The following is a 17158-nucleotide window of genomic DNA, read 5'->3' as shown; positions in this document are numbered from 1 at the left end:
AACTGCAAAGCTTCTGCAAGGACAAAACAGCAACCAACAGATTGGGAAAAGATCTTTACCAATCCTACATCTAATATTAATATTCTATATATACAAAGGGCTAATATTCAGCATACCATTACTCTATACAAAGAATTCAAGAAGTTAGACTCCAGAGAGCCAAATAACCGATTAAAAAATGGGATACAGAGCTAAACAAAGAATTCTCAGCTGAAGAATATCGAATGGCTGAGAAGTACCTAAAGAAATGTTCAACATCCTTATAGTCATCAGGAAAATGAAAATCAAAACAACCCTGAGATTCCACTTCACACCAGACAGAATGTCTAAGATCAAAAACTCAGGTGACAGCAGATGCTGGTGAGGATGTGGAGAAAGAGAACACTCCTCCACTGATTGCAAGCTGGTACACCCAACCACTCTGAGTATCAGTGTGGAGGTTCCTCAGAAAATTGCACATTGTAGCACCTGAGGACCCAGTTATACCTCTCTTGGGCATATACCCAAAAGATGCTCCAACATACAACAAAGACACATGCTCCATTATGTTCATAGCAGCCTTATTTATAATAGTCAGAAGCTGGAAAGAACCCAGACGCCCTTCAACAGAGGAATGGATACAGAAAATGTGGTACATCTACACGATGGAGTACTTAGCTATCAAAAACAATGACTTCGTGAAATTCATAGGCAAATGGATGGAATTAGAAAGTATCATCCCGAGTGAGGTAACCCAATCACAAAAAAACATACATCATACAAACTCACTGATAAGTTAGCCCAAAAGCTCGAATTACCCAAGATACAATCCACAGACCACATGAAGCTCAAGAAGAAAAATGACCAAAATGTGGAAGCTTCAGTCCTTCTTAAAAGAGGGAACAAAAATATTCATAGGAGGAGATATGGAGACAAAGTTTGGAGCAGAGACTGAAGGAATGACCATTCAGAGCCTGTACCACCTGGGGATCCAGTCCAAATATATACAGCCACCAAAATTAGACAATATTGATGAAGCCAAGAAGTGCATGCTGACAGGAGCCTGATATAGCCATCTCCTGAGAGGCTTAGCCAGAGCATGACCAATACAGAGGCGAATGCTAGCAGTAAAACATTGAACTGAGAATGGGGTCCCCGTTGGAGGAGTTAGAAAAAAAGGTTGAAGGAGCTGAAGGGGTTTGTAACCCCATAAGAACAACCAACCAGAGCTCCCAGGAACTAAACCACCATCCAAAGACTATACATGGACTGACCCATGGCTCCAGTTGCATATGTAGCAGAGGATGGGAGGAGAAGCCCTTGATCCTGCCAAGGCTGGACCTCTCCACTGTAGGGGAATGTCAGGGTGGGGAGGCGGGAAGGTGGGGTTGTTGGGGAGGGGAACACCCTCATAGAAAAAGGGGAAGGGGGATGGGATAGGGGGTTTATGGACAGGGAACCAAGAAAAGAAATAACATTTGAAATGCAAATGAAAAATATACAATAAAAAAATAAAGAAAACTCAATATTCATAGTTAGCTCAATACCTGGAAATAGTAAAGATCTGATATATAAGCTGATTTGATTTCTATAATTTGATGAAACAAGCCATAGCTAAAAAAATCACATTTAAAATATATGTATTTTTTTCCCCAAAAAACCCAAACCAAAAGGTTTGCATACAAAACACACCATTTATAACTGACCTTTTTGGGCCAAGGAAGACTAGACTATCCATCACACCTAAAAAGGCAGGAGGCTGAATATAGTTGCAGACCCTTTTTTTTTTTAAAAGATTTATTTATTTATTTAATATATATAAGTACACTGTAGCTGTCTTCAGACACACCAGAAGAGGGCATCAGACCCATTACAGATGGTTGTGAGCCACAGTGTGGTTGCTGGAAACTGGACTCAGGACCTCTGGAAGAGCAGTCGGTGATCTTAGCCTCTGAGCCATCTCTCCAGACCAGACCTGTTTTTTTTTTCTAATTGTCTTCGAAAATCAAAGCTGAAGATTTCAAAACCTTATCAAATATACGTTGTATGTCACTAGCAACTGCATAATCTAATTTCCAGGTTTTCCTTTTCAAACCTTTTAGGTACTTATGTTTGGGGCCAAAACTAAAGAGTGGTAGGTACTCTTCTTTACTTGAGTGCAGTGGTGTACACCTGCAACACCAACACTTGGGAAGCTGAAGGAGGATTGCTGCAGTCTTAAGCCAACCTAGGCTACACAGTGAATTTAAGGTCAACACTGGCTACCCAGAGATAAAATTTCTTTAAAACAGTTTTTTTCCACAAACAAACAAAATAGCAAAGCAATAAAGAGTGATACTACAGTTCTACATTAAAAATAAGGAGTTTGAAGCCTGGCAGTGCTAGCATAAGCCTTTAATCCCTCTACTCCAGAGGCAGAGGGAGGTGGATCTCTGAATTCAGGGTCAGCCTAGTATGCAAAGCAAGTTCCAAGATAGCCCGAACTACACAGATACAGAGAGAGACCCTGTCTCAAATAAACAGAAGGAGTTTGCATCTGGAGTTCAATCTGAATTGCATTTCTTTTAAAATTTACAAAAGTATCTAAATAGAAGGTAATTTTAATGAGTAAACTAATAATGAATCTAGCAAATAATCCATGTTATTATTGGATTAATATTTCACCAACAATAATTGAATATTAATAATCCATTCAAGTAGTACAGATCCGACCAGTCGCTAAAAGTCTTTCAACTTCGCTACATGTTTCAAAATCTTCAAAACACAAAGGTTAAGGGAAGATATGAGAAATGAAGAAAGGACAAAAAGAATGGTTTATATGTCACGTTCCTTGACAAGACTTTTTTAAAAATTTTGAATGTAAAAAAGAAAAGTGAAATCAAAACTCTTTACTATGGAAAGAAATCTTTAAGTGCGGATACAACGATGTTCTGATGAGGCTTCTGATAAAAGTGCCTGTTCAGACAGCATGTATGCAACCACTCACTCTAAGAAGGTCCTTACCAACTGTGAGTTTTCATCTCTGTAGTTAGCAGCAATATCTTGATTTTCCATAGCACCTCCCAACAGTCCAGTAGAATATGTCCTAAGTGGCTGATCAGCCTCTCGGGCCCATTTGAAAAGATTTTCAACAATTCCTTCCTATAGTAAAGGAAAAGAAATAGCCCAATTCAGAACAAGCCTATTTTCATGATTAAAATTATAAGCCAAGGTTCCTACCTCATGACAAAAAAAGTTAATGGACATTTCAGTGTTGGGCTAGAGATGATTCAGGCATTAAGAGAGCTTGTTGCAGCCAGAAGTGATAGCATGAGCTTTTAATCCCAGCACTTGGGAGACAGAGGCAGAGGCAGGGAAATCTTTGAATTCAAGGCCAGCCTGGTCTCCAGAGGAAATCTAGGACAGCATGAGCTACAGAGAGAAACCCTGTCCCCAAAAAAAAAACAAAAGAAAAACCATCAACAACAACAACAGCAACATGATATTCTGAAAAAATATTACATATCCCATATAGCAAGTTAGTATCCAAATAACATACTTTTGTTGTTGATTTGCTTTTGCTTTTGTTGTTTGTAGAGACAACATCTTGTGTATTTTATGGATGCATCACCTGTCAATTAAAAAGCCTATGGCCTATGGCTTAGGCAGGAAATAGAAGGTGGGACATCTATGAGGAGAAAAAAATTCTGGGATGGAGCCAGGTAGGAGATCCACCTGGAAAATGTGATGAAATGGACACATGGTACCTGGACACAGGTAGCAGCCACGTGGCGACAGCAGGCTGGAATAAATGGGATATTTTAAGTTATATCTATCAGAGAAGAGTCTAGCTATAGGGCCAAGGTATTTGTAAATATATTTTGAGTCTGAGTCTTATTTCTGAGAGCATGGGGCTGGAAAGAACCGAGGCCTAACTTCAACAGTTGTTTTTGGAAAGAGCATCTTCTGTAGACCAGGGTGGCCTTGAACTCCAACTTAGGAAAAAATGACACTGTACTCCCACTCTGAGATTGCAGCTGTATACCACTGCCTTGATACTGCTTTTTGCGTTTTTCTTTTGCCCCTCTATAGCATACTCTGCTAATTGAATAAGAAAAGGGTAACATCTACACAAATCTAACAATTCAATCCACTCAATTTAAACAACAATGACTTTCCTACTACCAAGTACCTTTTCTTGAAAGACAACTGCAGTTTCTAGACCTGGCATGATGTCCAGTAGCAGTCTGCAAGCTGCAGTATTTAAAGGGGGTTCTCTGCTTGTCATCACATATGCATTCACCAGCTGCAAAGAAAAGGGAGGAAAGGACAATAAAGGAAAGGGAATGAGAAAAAAGAAAAGTGGATTGATATGATCTACCTTTATATAATATATGTATATAATATACGTATATAGAGAAAGAAATGTTAACATGAATCCCATCAAGTTGTAAAATCATGTGTGTTAATAATTACAAGTTTTAAGAAAGGCGTAAAGGAGTACTATTTATCTGAAATTCAATTCAATCAAATTAAGGAAGCTTAGTAAATTCTTACTACAGTTCCATGCCTTTTCTGGAGGCAGGGAGGGGGTTGAAACAGGATCTTATTATGTAGCAGAATCTGACCTCAAAACTACATCTTTCCCCTTCTTCAGCCAAGTGCTAGAATTGTTTACAGACATAAGCCATCACAATGTCTTCCATCATTTCCCACCTCCAGCTACTAACATCCACAATTTCTTGAGCTAGTCATTTTGAGCAACTAAAATATATACGTAACATGTCTATACACACATGCACTCATTTACTTTTCACAACAGAAAGTACCTTCCTACCCACTCACACCAGAGCACAAAACAGCGTTAGTACACAATCATACAAAGCATTCCTTTTCCATTCAAGAATCTAAAAGAACATTACATTCCCAATCAACACAGCCCTGAAGAGTGAGTACAGACACCGTAAAGCCTTTACCAATGCTACACACAGTACACATCAAACAGAATGATTGTATCACAACCAGAACTTTGTCAAGAAAGCTCAATTACTCAATAGCAAAAAATAAAAAAAAAAAAGTTCACCCTCTATGCTTGCCTTTAACAAAGTTTTACACCACAGAAAACTATTAAGTAAGTGTCTAAAAATCTTCTGACAAAAATTTCTGGAAGAAAAAAAGCAAACCTACTGCATTCATGAAATCATCATTCTTGAAGAGTATTCTCAGCAAATGGCCCAGCATACACTCTGGATCAGCTCGACCTACCAAAATAATAGGGAGACACAAAAGAATAGGTAAGCCAACCCCGTCAAACAAATTAGACCTATGAAGAAACATCTGTGTTCTTGTAACTACAGCTAGTAAACTGTCAGCAAAAATAAACAGAAGCAAAGATTTTTAAGATTCTTGTGAGTAAATTTAGTAAGAAACATTTTTAGGGCTAGAAATGGTGGCACACACCTTTAATCCTAACATTTGGGAGGAAGAGGCAGGCAGATCTCTATGAGGCCAACCTGGTTAACACTGTCAGTTCCAAGTCATCTAGAACTGTATTGTGAGACCCTGCCTCAAAAGGAAGAAAAAGAAACAGCAACAATATTTTTTTCTGGTTTTTCATGGCCCTGGCTATGCATCACTACCATTCAGCAATTTTTAAAAAAGACTCACTCTCTAGGGGCTGAGTATATAAATTAGCCATTAAAGTGTTTCCCACATGACTGCCAGGATGCTGACTGTCGGGTACCCATGGAAACAGCAATCCGGGCCAAGAGCTCATGACTTGGTGATTTGACTCTCTCTAGCTATTCAGGGCCAAAAGCTGATGGCTTCTGACAATTAACTCCTGTTGACAGCAGCAGGGAAAAAGAAAACTTAGTTACTTGGGTTCTTTTCTTTGACTCAAGGACCCCTGCCTGGCCAGGCAAGATATTTAGAGTCATTAACTTTTTGTGAGTCAGAGAAGAAGAAGAGGAAAAGAGAAAAGCAAGTCAGGCACCAGACCTGATTATAGATGGTTGTGAGCCATCATGTGGTTGCTGGGAATTGAACTCAGGACCTCTGGAAGAACAGTCAGTGCTCTTAACCACTGAGCCATCTCTCCAGCCAAAAATTTAAGAACATTGGGGATGCTATCTCAATTGAGCAATTTTCTTTTTCCTTTTTTTTGGTTCTTTTTTTTCGGAGCTGGGGACCGAACCCAGGGCCTTGTGCTTCCTGGGCAAGCGCTCTACTACTGAGCTAAATCCCCAACCCCTTCCTTTTTTTTTTTAAAAAAAATATTTATTTAATTTATGTGAGTACAACGTAGCTGTCTTCAGACACACCAGAAGAGGGCATTGGGTCCCATTACAGATGGTTGAGAGCCACAATGTGGTTGCTGGGAATTGAACTCAGGACCTCTGGAAGAGCAGTCAGTGCTCTTAACCTCTGAGCCATCTCTCCTGCCCAGCAATTTTCTTTTTAATTGCTTTTTATTATTATTTGTGTTAGAGACATATAATATACAAAGTGTATATATGAACATGCCACAGTGCTCAGGCACATGTGTGGAAATCAGGTGACAATTTTGAGAAACAGTTCTCTCCTTCTACCTTTATGTGTGCTCCAGGGATCAAACCTAGAATTAAAGATTTCAGGATGGTGGCAGGCACTTTTACCCACCAAGTCATTTGTAAGGCACAATAATTTTCCTTTCTAAGAAAGAACACATGGGCACAGTGGCCCACACTTGTATCTCAGCTACTCAGGGGCTATGGAGAATCAAGAGTTTTAGACCTGTCTGAGCAACAAAACATAACCCTCTATTCCAAAAGAAATAGAAAATAAAGTCTCAGATGTAAAAGTATACATCTTACCAGGATGTCGATCATCAAACGGATCTGGATCTCCTTTACGATATTCTTCGGTTTCTTTTTCAATTAATTCAGACATCCTAGCAAGAAAGGAAAAGAGTTAACAAGTTAACTCTGAACAAGCACACACAAAAATACTAAGCATATTAACACATACCTGTAATCCCAACACTCAGAAGACTGAGGCAGGAGGCCTGCCTTAAGTTCAAGGCCAACCTAGGCTACTTAGTAAACATTATCAGATCAGTTAGAGCCATATAGTAAGACCATGTCAGAAAAAAAAAAAGCTAAATTAAGGGGTTGGGGACTTAGCTCAGTGGTAGAGCGCTTGCCTAGGAAGCGCAAGGCCCTGGGTTCGATCCCCAGCTCCAAAAAAAAGAACCAAAAAAAAAAAAAAAAGCTAAATTAAAATACAAAAAAGTATACCATGTATCAGTATTAAAGGGGCATAACACAAAGTTAGAAAAGCATGATTTTTCTGATGAATAATAAAGTCTAAATCACCTCATAAAATAATTTATACTCCGTCTCCTTGCATTACAAAGCACCCTCACCTCAGAAACTTAAGCTAGTAAGTCATCATTAAAACCTTCATTTCCAGACAGGCACGGTAGTACATGCCTGCCGGTCACCACTATCTAAAACCAATTCTCAGCTCTTGTTTCCTACTTCTCTGCTTTACCTAGCATAATTTGGTCTCCAGCTTCCATTCCTTAAATTAAGTCCAAGCACTATGATAGCCTGCAATTATCTAGCTTCTACCAATTTTGTAAAAGCTTCTTTTACTCTTCTATCTCTAATATTTTTATTAAACTTCAAACACATGGCCCTCTCTGCTATTCAAAATATTCAAGTTCATTCCTGCTTCAGGGCCATTCCATGCCTTAATTTGTTAGCTTAATTTGTTCCTTCCATCCTCTAGGCTTCTACCATGGTTCCAACAAGTAAATATTCTTTTGCTTTTATAAAAGATTAGTTTTGCCTGTTCCAGGATTTCACCTAAAGAGAATCATATAAAGTCTTACTATGCCAAGATCCTTCTAAGAAAGCATCCATGTTGCAATAACAAATTCCTTTTCACTCACGAAGTCATTCTTTTTCTTGTGTATGTACAGGTGTACATGTGTACATATGTGTGGAGGCCAGAAAACAATCTCAAGTTTCATTCCTTAGGAATGCACTCCATGTGGTTTTTCTTTGGGGCAAGGTCTCTCACTGGACTGGAACTCACCGAACAGGAAAGGCAGGCTAACTAGCAAGCCTCAGAGATTGTTCTGTCTCTACCTTCCCAACAATGAGACTACAAGTGCACATCATCGTGCCTAAATTAAAAAAAAAATTCAACCAAGAGGTGGTGGCACATGCTTTTAATCCCAGCGCTCCAGAAGCAGAGACGAGCAGATCTTTGAGTTCTATCAGCCTAGTCTACAGACTGAGTTCCATGACAGTCAGGGCTACACAGAAAAACCCTGTTTCAAAAACAAAACAAGGGGTTGGGGATTTAGCTCAGTGGTAGAGCGCTTGCCTAGGAGGCGCAAGGCCCTGGGTTCGGTCCCCAACTCAAAAAAAAAAAAAAAAAAAAAAAAAAAAAAAAAAACAGCAAAGAGAAAAAAATAAATCAAAGTCTATCAAAATATTCTTATATTTTCTTCCAAAACCTTTTTTAAAGTGTGTGTGTGTGTGTGTGTGTGTGTGTGTGTGTGTGTGTGTGTACACATGCATTAGGGTACCCACAGAGGTAAGAAGAGGATATGAGAGCTGGAGTTACAGGCAGTTAAAAGCAGCCCAACATAGATGCTAGGAAACAAACTACATGAATAATAAGTGTTCTTAACTGCTCAGCCATTATGTTAACCCCATTTTTTAAAACAGTTTGGTGTATATGAAAGGACAGGTAAGTTTTCTGTGAATAAAAACAAATAATTCTTACCTGGTAAGGATAGGTACCATATCCTGCCCACTGCCATGGTCCTTTTCCCACTGCTCCAGCAGGGTAGTGAGCTCAGCTTTGGAGTCCACATGTACCACTACTGTAGTCATGACTTGGCCTAAAGAAGTCAAAACAATAAGAAATGAACAAAACAAACATAAGTGACATAGTTCCCACAAAAAGTGTGAAGGTGAGCAGGTAATGGATAAGCTGGTCTGGGGAGATTGGGCACTTGTTAAAGAGTCTGAGGCTAGCCTGATCTACATAATCAGTTTTACTCCTGCTAGGGCCACACATAGAAATGATGTCAGAATGTGAAAAAAAAAAATGCCTGTCAGGTGGCCATGGTGCACACCTTTAATCCCAGCACTCAGAGGCAAGAGAATCTAAGTTCAAAACCAGCCTGGTCTATAGACTTTCAGGACAGCCAGGGCTACACAGAAAAACCCTGTCTAAATAAAAAAAGGCTTGAAACTAAAAAGGTGAGGCTACAATGCATTGTGAATTTACTAAATGCCAGTGGGTTGAAAATTTATAATCTCAGGAAGCGGGGAGACAGGCTTTTCACTAGTTCACTTGTAGCCCCAGCTAACCTGGGTCTCACTATGAAGCCACTGTCTAGGTTTACTTTTTTTTTTTTGAGATAGGGTATGTATCTCAGGATATTTTTGAACTCACTCTATACCCAAGAATGACCTTGTTTTTCTTATCCTCCTATCTCTATCTCCCAAGTGTTAGGATTAGGGATACGTAACCATCACAGCAAGTTATGCAGTGCTGAGGCTTGAACCCAGAGCTTCACGAGTACTAGACAGCTACTCTACCATGTAGTAAACCTGCCCTTTTCATTTTCTCCATATTTTTAAAGTATTATTTATTTTATGTATATAAATATACTTCAGACACACCAGAAGAGGATATTATGGATGGTTATGAGCCACTATATGGTTGCTGGGAACTCACGACCTCTGGAAAAGCATTCAGTGCTCTTAATCACTCGGCCATCTCTCCAGCCATTTTTTTTCCATTTTTTTTTTTTTTTTTGTTTCTTTTTTTTTCGGGGCTTGGGACCGAACCCAGGGCCTTGCGCTTCCTAGGTGGCGCTCTACCACTGAGCTAAAGCCCCAGCCTTTTTCCATATTTTTAATGGAGGTTTTATTTAAAAAAAAAAAAAAAAAAAAGGGGGGGGGTTGGGGATTTAGCTCAGTGGTAGAGAGCTTGCCTAGCAAGCGCAAGGCCCTGGGTTCAGTCCCCAGCTCCAAAAAAAAGAAAAAAAAAAAAAAAAAGCCAGATGTGCTATCACAATGCCTTTAATCCTAGCATAAGGGATGCAAAAGCAGGAGCATCTGTGTTAAGTTCCAGGACAACCAGAAAGGACTCTATTAGAGAAAGATCCTGTCTCAAAAAGAACAAGCCAGGTATGGGGGATGCATGCCTTTAGTTCTGGCACTTAGGAGACAGAGGCAGGTGGATCTCTGAGTCTAAGGCCAATGTAGTCTACAAAGAAGAGTTCAAGGATAGCCAGGGATACAAGTCTATGCAGAGAAAATCTTTCTTGATTTTTAAAAAAAAAGAGGAAAACTATGAAAGAATGCCCTTAAGCAATGAGCCTTCTCAAATACACACACAGTTTGCGCTGCTTTCACTTACTTCCTTTCACTTGGCACTTGACAATGACAGGGACTGAACCCAGGACCTTGCTCATGTTAAGACCTAATGCTTGATTTGTTTTGATCTTTGATCCTAGGAATTCTAGGGTCAAACATGGTAAGCAATCACTCTAATACTGAGTTACATCCCCAGTGTTTGTTTAGGGTTGTTGATATTTCAGTTTGTTGGGGGTTTTTTGTTTTGTTTCCTTTCCTTTTCTTTTCTTTTGTTTTTGTGGGAATTTTTTGTTTTGAGACAGGAGATCTGTCCCCCAGGTAGACCTTGAACCTTCAATATTCCTAGTTTAGCTTCCCGAGTCCTGGGCACTTAGAGCCTGTCACACGAGGACCATGTATCCATGGGATTGGTTTGGTCTGGTTTGGTCTGGTTTTGAGATGGGGTGTTACTATGCGACTTGGAGTTGAACTCATGGCTGTTAAGCTTTAGCCTCCTGAGGACTGGGATAACAAGTGTACCACTATATCTGCTGCGTTAACATTTTGCACTATCTAAACAAAAAATGTTTATAAAGAACAAGAAAGTTGCTGTAATAAATGTGAACTCAGGGGCATTGAAACAGTAAAATTTGGGGCTGGAAAGATAGATGGCTCAGCTGTTAAGAGCATTGTCTGCTCTTTCCAGAAGTGTTGAGTTCAATTCCCAGCAACCACACGATGGCTCACAAGCATCCATACTAAGATCTGATGCCCTTGGTATGTAGGCTTATATAAGCAGAGTCAGCATTTATACACATTAAATAAATGAATAAAATCTTAAAAAAAAGTAAAATATTAGAACTCAGAAACACACACAGGAGTTGCAGATCCAGCTCGACCATGATAAAGTATTTGCCCGCTACCATAAAACCCTGAGTCTGAGCTCTAGTGTGTGTGTGTATAATTTTATAATATATAAATAGTATATATATACACATATATATAACATACTTACATGCATAAGTATATTTATGTATAATATATATAAACACATACACACACACACACACACATATATTCGGTCTGGTGGTACTATATACCTTTAATTCTAGCATTTGGGAGTGACAGACAGGCAGATTTTCTGAGTTCAAGGCCAACCTTGTCTATAGAGCAAGTTCCAGGACAGCCAGAGCTACACAGAGAAATCCTATCTCAAAAAACAAAGAAACAAACCAAACATGATGGCACACACTTGTAGACAAGACTATAAAGTAGTTCACAGTCTGGGGGCTGGAGAGATGGCTCAGTGGTTAAGAGCACCGACTGCTCTTCCTGAGGTCCTGAGTTCAAATCCCAGCAACCACATAGTGGCTCACAACCATCTGTAATGTGATCTGATGCCCTCTTCTGGTGTGTCTGAAGGCAGCTACAGTGTACTCATATACAATAAAATAAAATCTTAAAAAAAAAAAAAAGTAAATTTAAAAAACTAGTTCACAGTCAAAGAAACATACACATACACATACACACACACACACACACACACACACACACACACACAAAGGGAGTATTAAAGAAAACATACAGGAGGGGAAAAAGTCAAGGTTATCTTTGGATTAAATAAAACAAAAGCCTGCTATGTAACTCCGGTAAACGTGCCTGCTGCTGAAACTGATGACCAGTTTGATCCCTGAGACCCACATGGTAGAAAGAACTGAAACCTAAAAATTGTCTTATCTCTAAATGCAAACCACAAATAACAAGTGCCCTCCATTTACATATACTAAAACATATTTTTATGTGTATGAGTGTTTGCTTGTATGTATATATTTGCAAATGACAGAGAGGGCATAGGATATCCTAGAACTAGAACTATGGAGTGGAGTGTTGTGAGCTGCCATGAGTGCTGGAAACTGAACTAGTTCCTCTATAACAAGTGCTTTTTTTTTTTTTTTTTTTTTGGGCTGGGGACCGAATCCAGGGCCTTGCAAGCGCTCTACCACTGAATTAAATCCCCAACCCAACAAGTGCTTTTAAACGCTAAGCCGACTCTCCAGCCCCAGTAATTTAAAGAAAGGCTAGCTTTTGATTAGTGTAATTAAGTGGCTTACCTAGCATATAGAAAACCCTAGGTCCCATCCTGAGTCTGTATGTTACACCTGTGATATTTTCATAATTTCCAATGAAATGTAACCGTAACTGTGGAAAAATGACTTTCCTGTGGGAAACATGAACCTAACCTTTATTAATGGAAGGGGAAAATACATATTCCCAAGCTGTTCTCTGCCCTCCACATAAGCATGGCCATACCCATCCATATAGAAACAAATGTTAAAATGTTTTTTAAGCATGAATGTGCTAAGGTAGTACACACATTTAACTTCAGCACTCAGGACACAGAGGCAGGTGGCTCTCTCTGGTCTACATAGTGAAGTTCAGAATAGCCAGTACAATATAGAGATCTTGTGTCAATAAATACCTAAATAAACACATACGTACATAATAAATATAATAAATAAAAATAAATACCCTGCATGTTAACTCATCTTACTATCATCAAAAGGCTTTATTAATATAAAATTTACAAGGTATCATTTTGTTTGGCGTGATATAGTGGGTATGCATCATTTAATTCATCCTTTCTTTGTTTTGGAGGGCAGGGATCTAACTATGTATCCCTAGCTAGCCCAGAACTCTATATAGAACAGGCCAGCCTTGAACTCATAAAAGATCTGCATGTATCTGCCTCCCAAGTGCTTGAAGAATAACCACTAAAGTTTTTTTTATAAGTATCATGCAAAAAGTTATGACACACACCTAATGATGACAGAATCAATGGTCACCAAGATGGAAATATCCAGCCCAGGGCATTGAGCTAAGTAATTAACTTTCAAGCTTAATTTTCACAGTCACACTGTGAGGTGACTTTTACAGATGAGAAAATAAATTATAGAGGTTCTCACGACCACATAAATGACATATTCCAGAAAAGAATTGATGATTTAAAAGAACTCAAATCCCAACTCTCCTGAAATGTCTGTGAATTCTTATTTAACTTCACTAAATATCAAATTTTTGAAAAAAATCTCAACTTCTAATTCTATTAAATAGAAACAGTTGTGGGAAGCTAATGATAATTCCTTATTACAAAATATAAATTCTTAAATATATTTAAAATATATATTTATACACATGGAATTTCCCTACTCATAAGAATATACGCCAAAGTATTTAGAGGTGATGTGCCTACCAGCTCAAATTCCACAAAATTAACATAGAAAAACACAGCAAGCAGTTAACTATTGAAACTGAAGATTATCACTTATTTTCACTTTCCTACTTAAAAAGTTTGAGGGACTCAAGATGTAGCTCAATTGTAAAAAGAACTTAGTCGAGAACCCCTGGGTTCCATCCCCAAAACTATTATCACCAAAAAACAGATTAAAACAAAATGTTGGAACTGAACTCTTTGGTCAAACTGATTCTCAAATATACTGGATATTTGTTTTTGTTTGCAGGGTTTTTTTGGTTGGTTGGTTGTTGGTTTGAGACAGGGTGTCTCTGTGTGGTCCTGGCTGTCCTGGAACTAGCTCTGTAGACCAGACTGAACTCACACAGATCCACCTGCCTCTGCTTCCCAAGTGCTAGGGTTAAAGGTGTGCACTACCACCACCAAGCTCAAACCCATTGTTAAAAATGAAAATCAAAGTGAAAAACGTTATGCAGGATTGCCATCTTTGAATTTAAAAAGTGTATGCATATCCCCCCTGAAATGAAAAAAAAATACCTGAAAAATAGGTTAAGTATTGTATGACAAGTAATGAAGTAACTGTGTGTATGATAAATGGTTTTCATTACACTTCACTCTATTCTACCATTTCCCCACCATTTTGCAAGTTAAACCACGAAATAAGTCCTTTTCTAATACACTACATTGAATGGTCAATTCAACAAAAACTGTCCCCATATCTAAAACAAAGGCTGTATTAAAATAGATCCAGGGCAGGGGAGAAAAGGTTGGGGAAACCACTCCTTCAGGAAAGTTTCGAACCTTAAAGGGAAGCAGCTGAGAGGTATAGCTCAGGGGTAGGCCCTTGCCAAGCATTCTTCAGGGCCTAAGGTATTAAATTCAATTCCTAGTGGAAAGTAAAAAGGGAGGGGGGAGGAGAGGGGAGGGGCTATGCAGAGACTATTTAAAAGGCCTTAAGGAAGGGAAAGGAGATTTCCTCTGAGAGAGGCCCAATGACTACTAGCTCCTTTACAAAAACACAGTGGTAATAAACCAACTCCAATCCCTTTAACAGAGTTCCTTTGATCACATTTTATTATTAAATTTAACAACTAACAGCAGTAAATACGATGCTCAAAAGATGTGTAAAAACTCCTCAAATTACCTTAACACCTAAAAATATATCCTCATTCGAAAATGGTTAATGAATAACTGTTATACACAAACATAAATCTTAAGGTGGGCAGTGCTGGTTTACACCTTTAATCCCAGTACTCAGGGAGGCAGAGGCAGGCAGATCTCTGAGTTCGAAACCAACCTGGTCTAAGCTGAGTTTCTGGGCAACCACGGCTGTACAGAGAAACCTGTCTCAAAAAACAAAACACGGGGTTGGGGATTTGCCTCAGTGGTAGAGCGATTGCCTAGCGCCAAGGCCCTGGGTTCGTCCCCAGCTCCGAAAAAAAAAAAAAAAAAAAAAAACACAAATCTTGACATTGGACTGCAATGTATATATGCTTATAAAAGCCTTGAAGGTAAATGCCAGTAACCTCAAGGGGAAAAAGCCTTCAAAGCCCTTCAGGTGACACACATCAGTGAACAAAGGGCTTGCAATAGGAAGACAGTGCTACAACAAATTAAAACGTGCAGGGTATCTAAAAGGCTTCGCCTCAAAGAGTTAAGAAAAACAGAGCAAACTTGGCATGGGGGCAGACACCTTTAATCTCAGCACTCTGGGTAGGAGGATATCTTAGTTCAAGGCCAGCCTACTCTACAATGAGTTCTGGGAAGGAAAAAAAAAAAAGAGCAACGTAAGATAAACAAAACCGAGTCATTTGTTACTCAAAAACTACTACTACACACACTCCACGACTATTTCCTCAACAAATGGAAAAACCAGAGAGTTATCACTGCAGTAAGAGGAAACGGACCGTCACCTTCTAGGAACAGAAGACAAAGTATGGCAAACGCCCTTGAAAGCCCAACAAAAACTAACTAAAAGCCCTCAGAACAAGTGCCGGAGAAGCCTGGCAGGCAACCTGGGGTCAGACTCGGCGTCTGGGCACCCACATACCTCTCTCCCCTTCCACTCTACTGCATTGTAGAAGTGGGAGGGGTCCCGGAGAGCTCCGCCCCCTCGCCCGGTCCAAGAGGCGGGAGGGTGCAAGTGGGAGGTGGCTCGGAGCCGAACGAGGAAAAAGCCCGCCCAGGTGATTGAGGCTGGAGGCGGAGACACAGTCCGGGAAGGGGTCCGTCGTGCGGCAGGGAAGAGAAAGCCCCCTCGTCTCGTGAGGAACAGAGACTTGGAGGTGACGAGAGAAATTCAAAAGAGCACCTCCTTCAGGTAGAGAGCATACCCTGCCCCCCCCCTCCCGGGCGGAAGAGTTACTCTAAAGAAGCTTCATTACAAGACTGGTGGAAGAACCTGGAGGCCCCGCCCCCGAGCCAGGGGTCGGAAAGCGGAAAGTCTTGTCAGGCCCGGGGCCCAGCCTCCCCGGTGGTCCTGCCCACCCCCTCGCCGCCCGCAGCCGAAGCAGGTGCCGCCCCTCCCCCAGCGCGGCGCCCACTCTCCCGCCCTGCGGGCCGCGCGCTCGGTCTCCTCGTGCCCCCGACAGAGAGCCGGCTCCTTCCTTACCCCGCTCACCTTCGCGAGCGGCTCCGCCGCTTCTCCCCCGACCCCTCCAGCGGCCACGGTTCTCACACACCGCCTCTGGTCCCGCACTCACTCTCCCTCACTCACACACACAGCGCGACCACGGCTCCTGAGCGGCCCACATATTATACGTCACTCGCATGCTACGTACTGTGCGCGCGCGCGTAACGTTGGCGCGAGGCTCCCAAGCGAGTAGGGGGAGGAGCGGAGGAACATCAAAGCGCTCCTGGGAAATGAAGTTCCGCGTTTAAGGGCGGGGATGGTGAAGCTAGACCTACCAGTAAGCACCACTTTAGCGCGTTGACTTCTGGTATTCGTAGTTTTCTTTAATAAACGTGAATTGCTGTGTATTCATTGGCTGCCTCCAAAGGCGGAAGCGAAAAGTAAAGGAAGGAATGAATCTTTCTAAAAGCCCCGCTGGCCAGGTAACTTTGTCCGTACCCAAGTCTACCCTGTGTCATCGGAAAGGCTCAGTAAGGCTCTGCCACAACAGCCTTAAAACATGCCAGGGTCAAAGAATGCATTTCGCACAAATGTATAAGAAATTACTGTACTCGTTAGACCGAAACTCATTGGTTTTCCTTTGTCTCTCTGTTAAAAACATATTCGGCAGGAATCAAAAACCATCTGTTACCATGTATTATATGTGAGGCAGAAAATGAAAAAAAGCCTTTGGCGAAAAAATAACTAATCAGAGGCCATCTAATTCAATTTATCAAAGTTGAGGAAAGTGAAACCCACAGTAAATGACTTGCCTAACTTCACAAACCAAAGGGAAGCAGCATCCGAAGGATCTGATTTTGACCCAACGATTCTGTGTGAGAGCATGGAAGATAACGATAACTCCACAATTGAGCAGAATCTTGACAAAACCTACCCAGACTTATGCAACTCACTATTGTTCTTGGCGTTCTGAGTTGAGTTCTGTGTGTTTCCATAGAGCTCTCACAGCCA

The 17158-nt window shown here is 40.6% G+C and overlaps 1 protein-coding gene across 3 annotated transcripts in view; it reads right to left on the bottom strand.

The window, feature by feature from the left end:
• Nucleotides 1-16330, bottom strand: part of Dcaf1 (DDB1 and CUL4 associated factor 1) — a 65271-nt gene extending 48941 nt beyond the window's left edge. For all 3 annotated transcript variants that reach the window (XM_032910502.1, XM_032910503.1, XM_032910501.1), the window contains exons 1-6: nt 16196-16330; nt 8740-8857; nt 6813-6889; nt 5146-5219; nt 4151-4264; nt 2983-3120 (exon numbers count right to left, since the gene is read on the bottom strand). In XM_032910502.1, the coding sequence (XP_032766393.1) occupies nt 2983-3120; nt 4151-4264; nt 5146-5219; nt 6813-6889; nt 8740-8849 (513 nt within the window). In that variant the 5' untranslated portion in view covers nt 8850-8857; nt 16196-16330. The remainder of the gene's footprint in view (nt 1-2982; nt 3121-4150; nt 4265-5145; nt 5220-6812; nt 6890-8739; nt 8858-16195) is intronic.
• Between the last annotated feature and the right edge of the window lie 828 nt (nt 16331-17158).

The sequence above is a fragment of the Rattus rattus genome, chromosome 8, assembly GCF_011064425.1.
Source record: "Rattus rattus isolate New Zealand chromosome 8, Rrattus_CSIRO_v1, whole genome shotgun sequence".
Lineage (NCBI taxonomy): Eukaryota > Metazoa > Chordata > Mammalia > Rodentia > Muridae > Rattus > Rattus rattus.
Note: the sequence above shows the minus strand (reverse complement) of the source record. Positions and strands in the feature narration are given on the sequence as shown.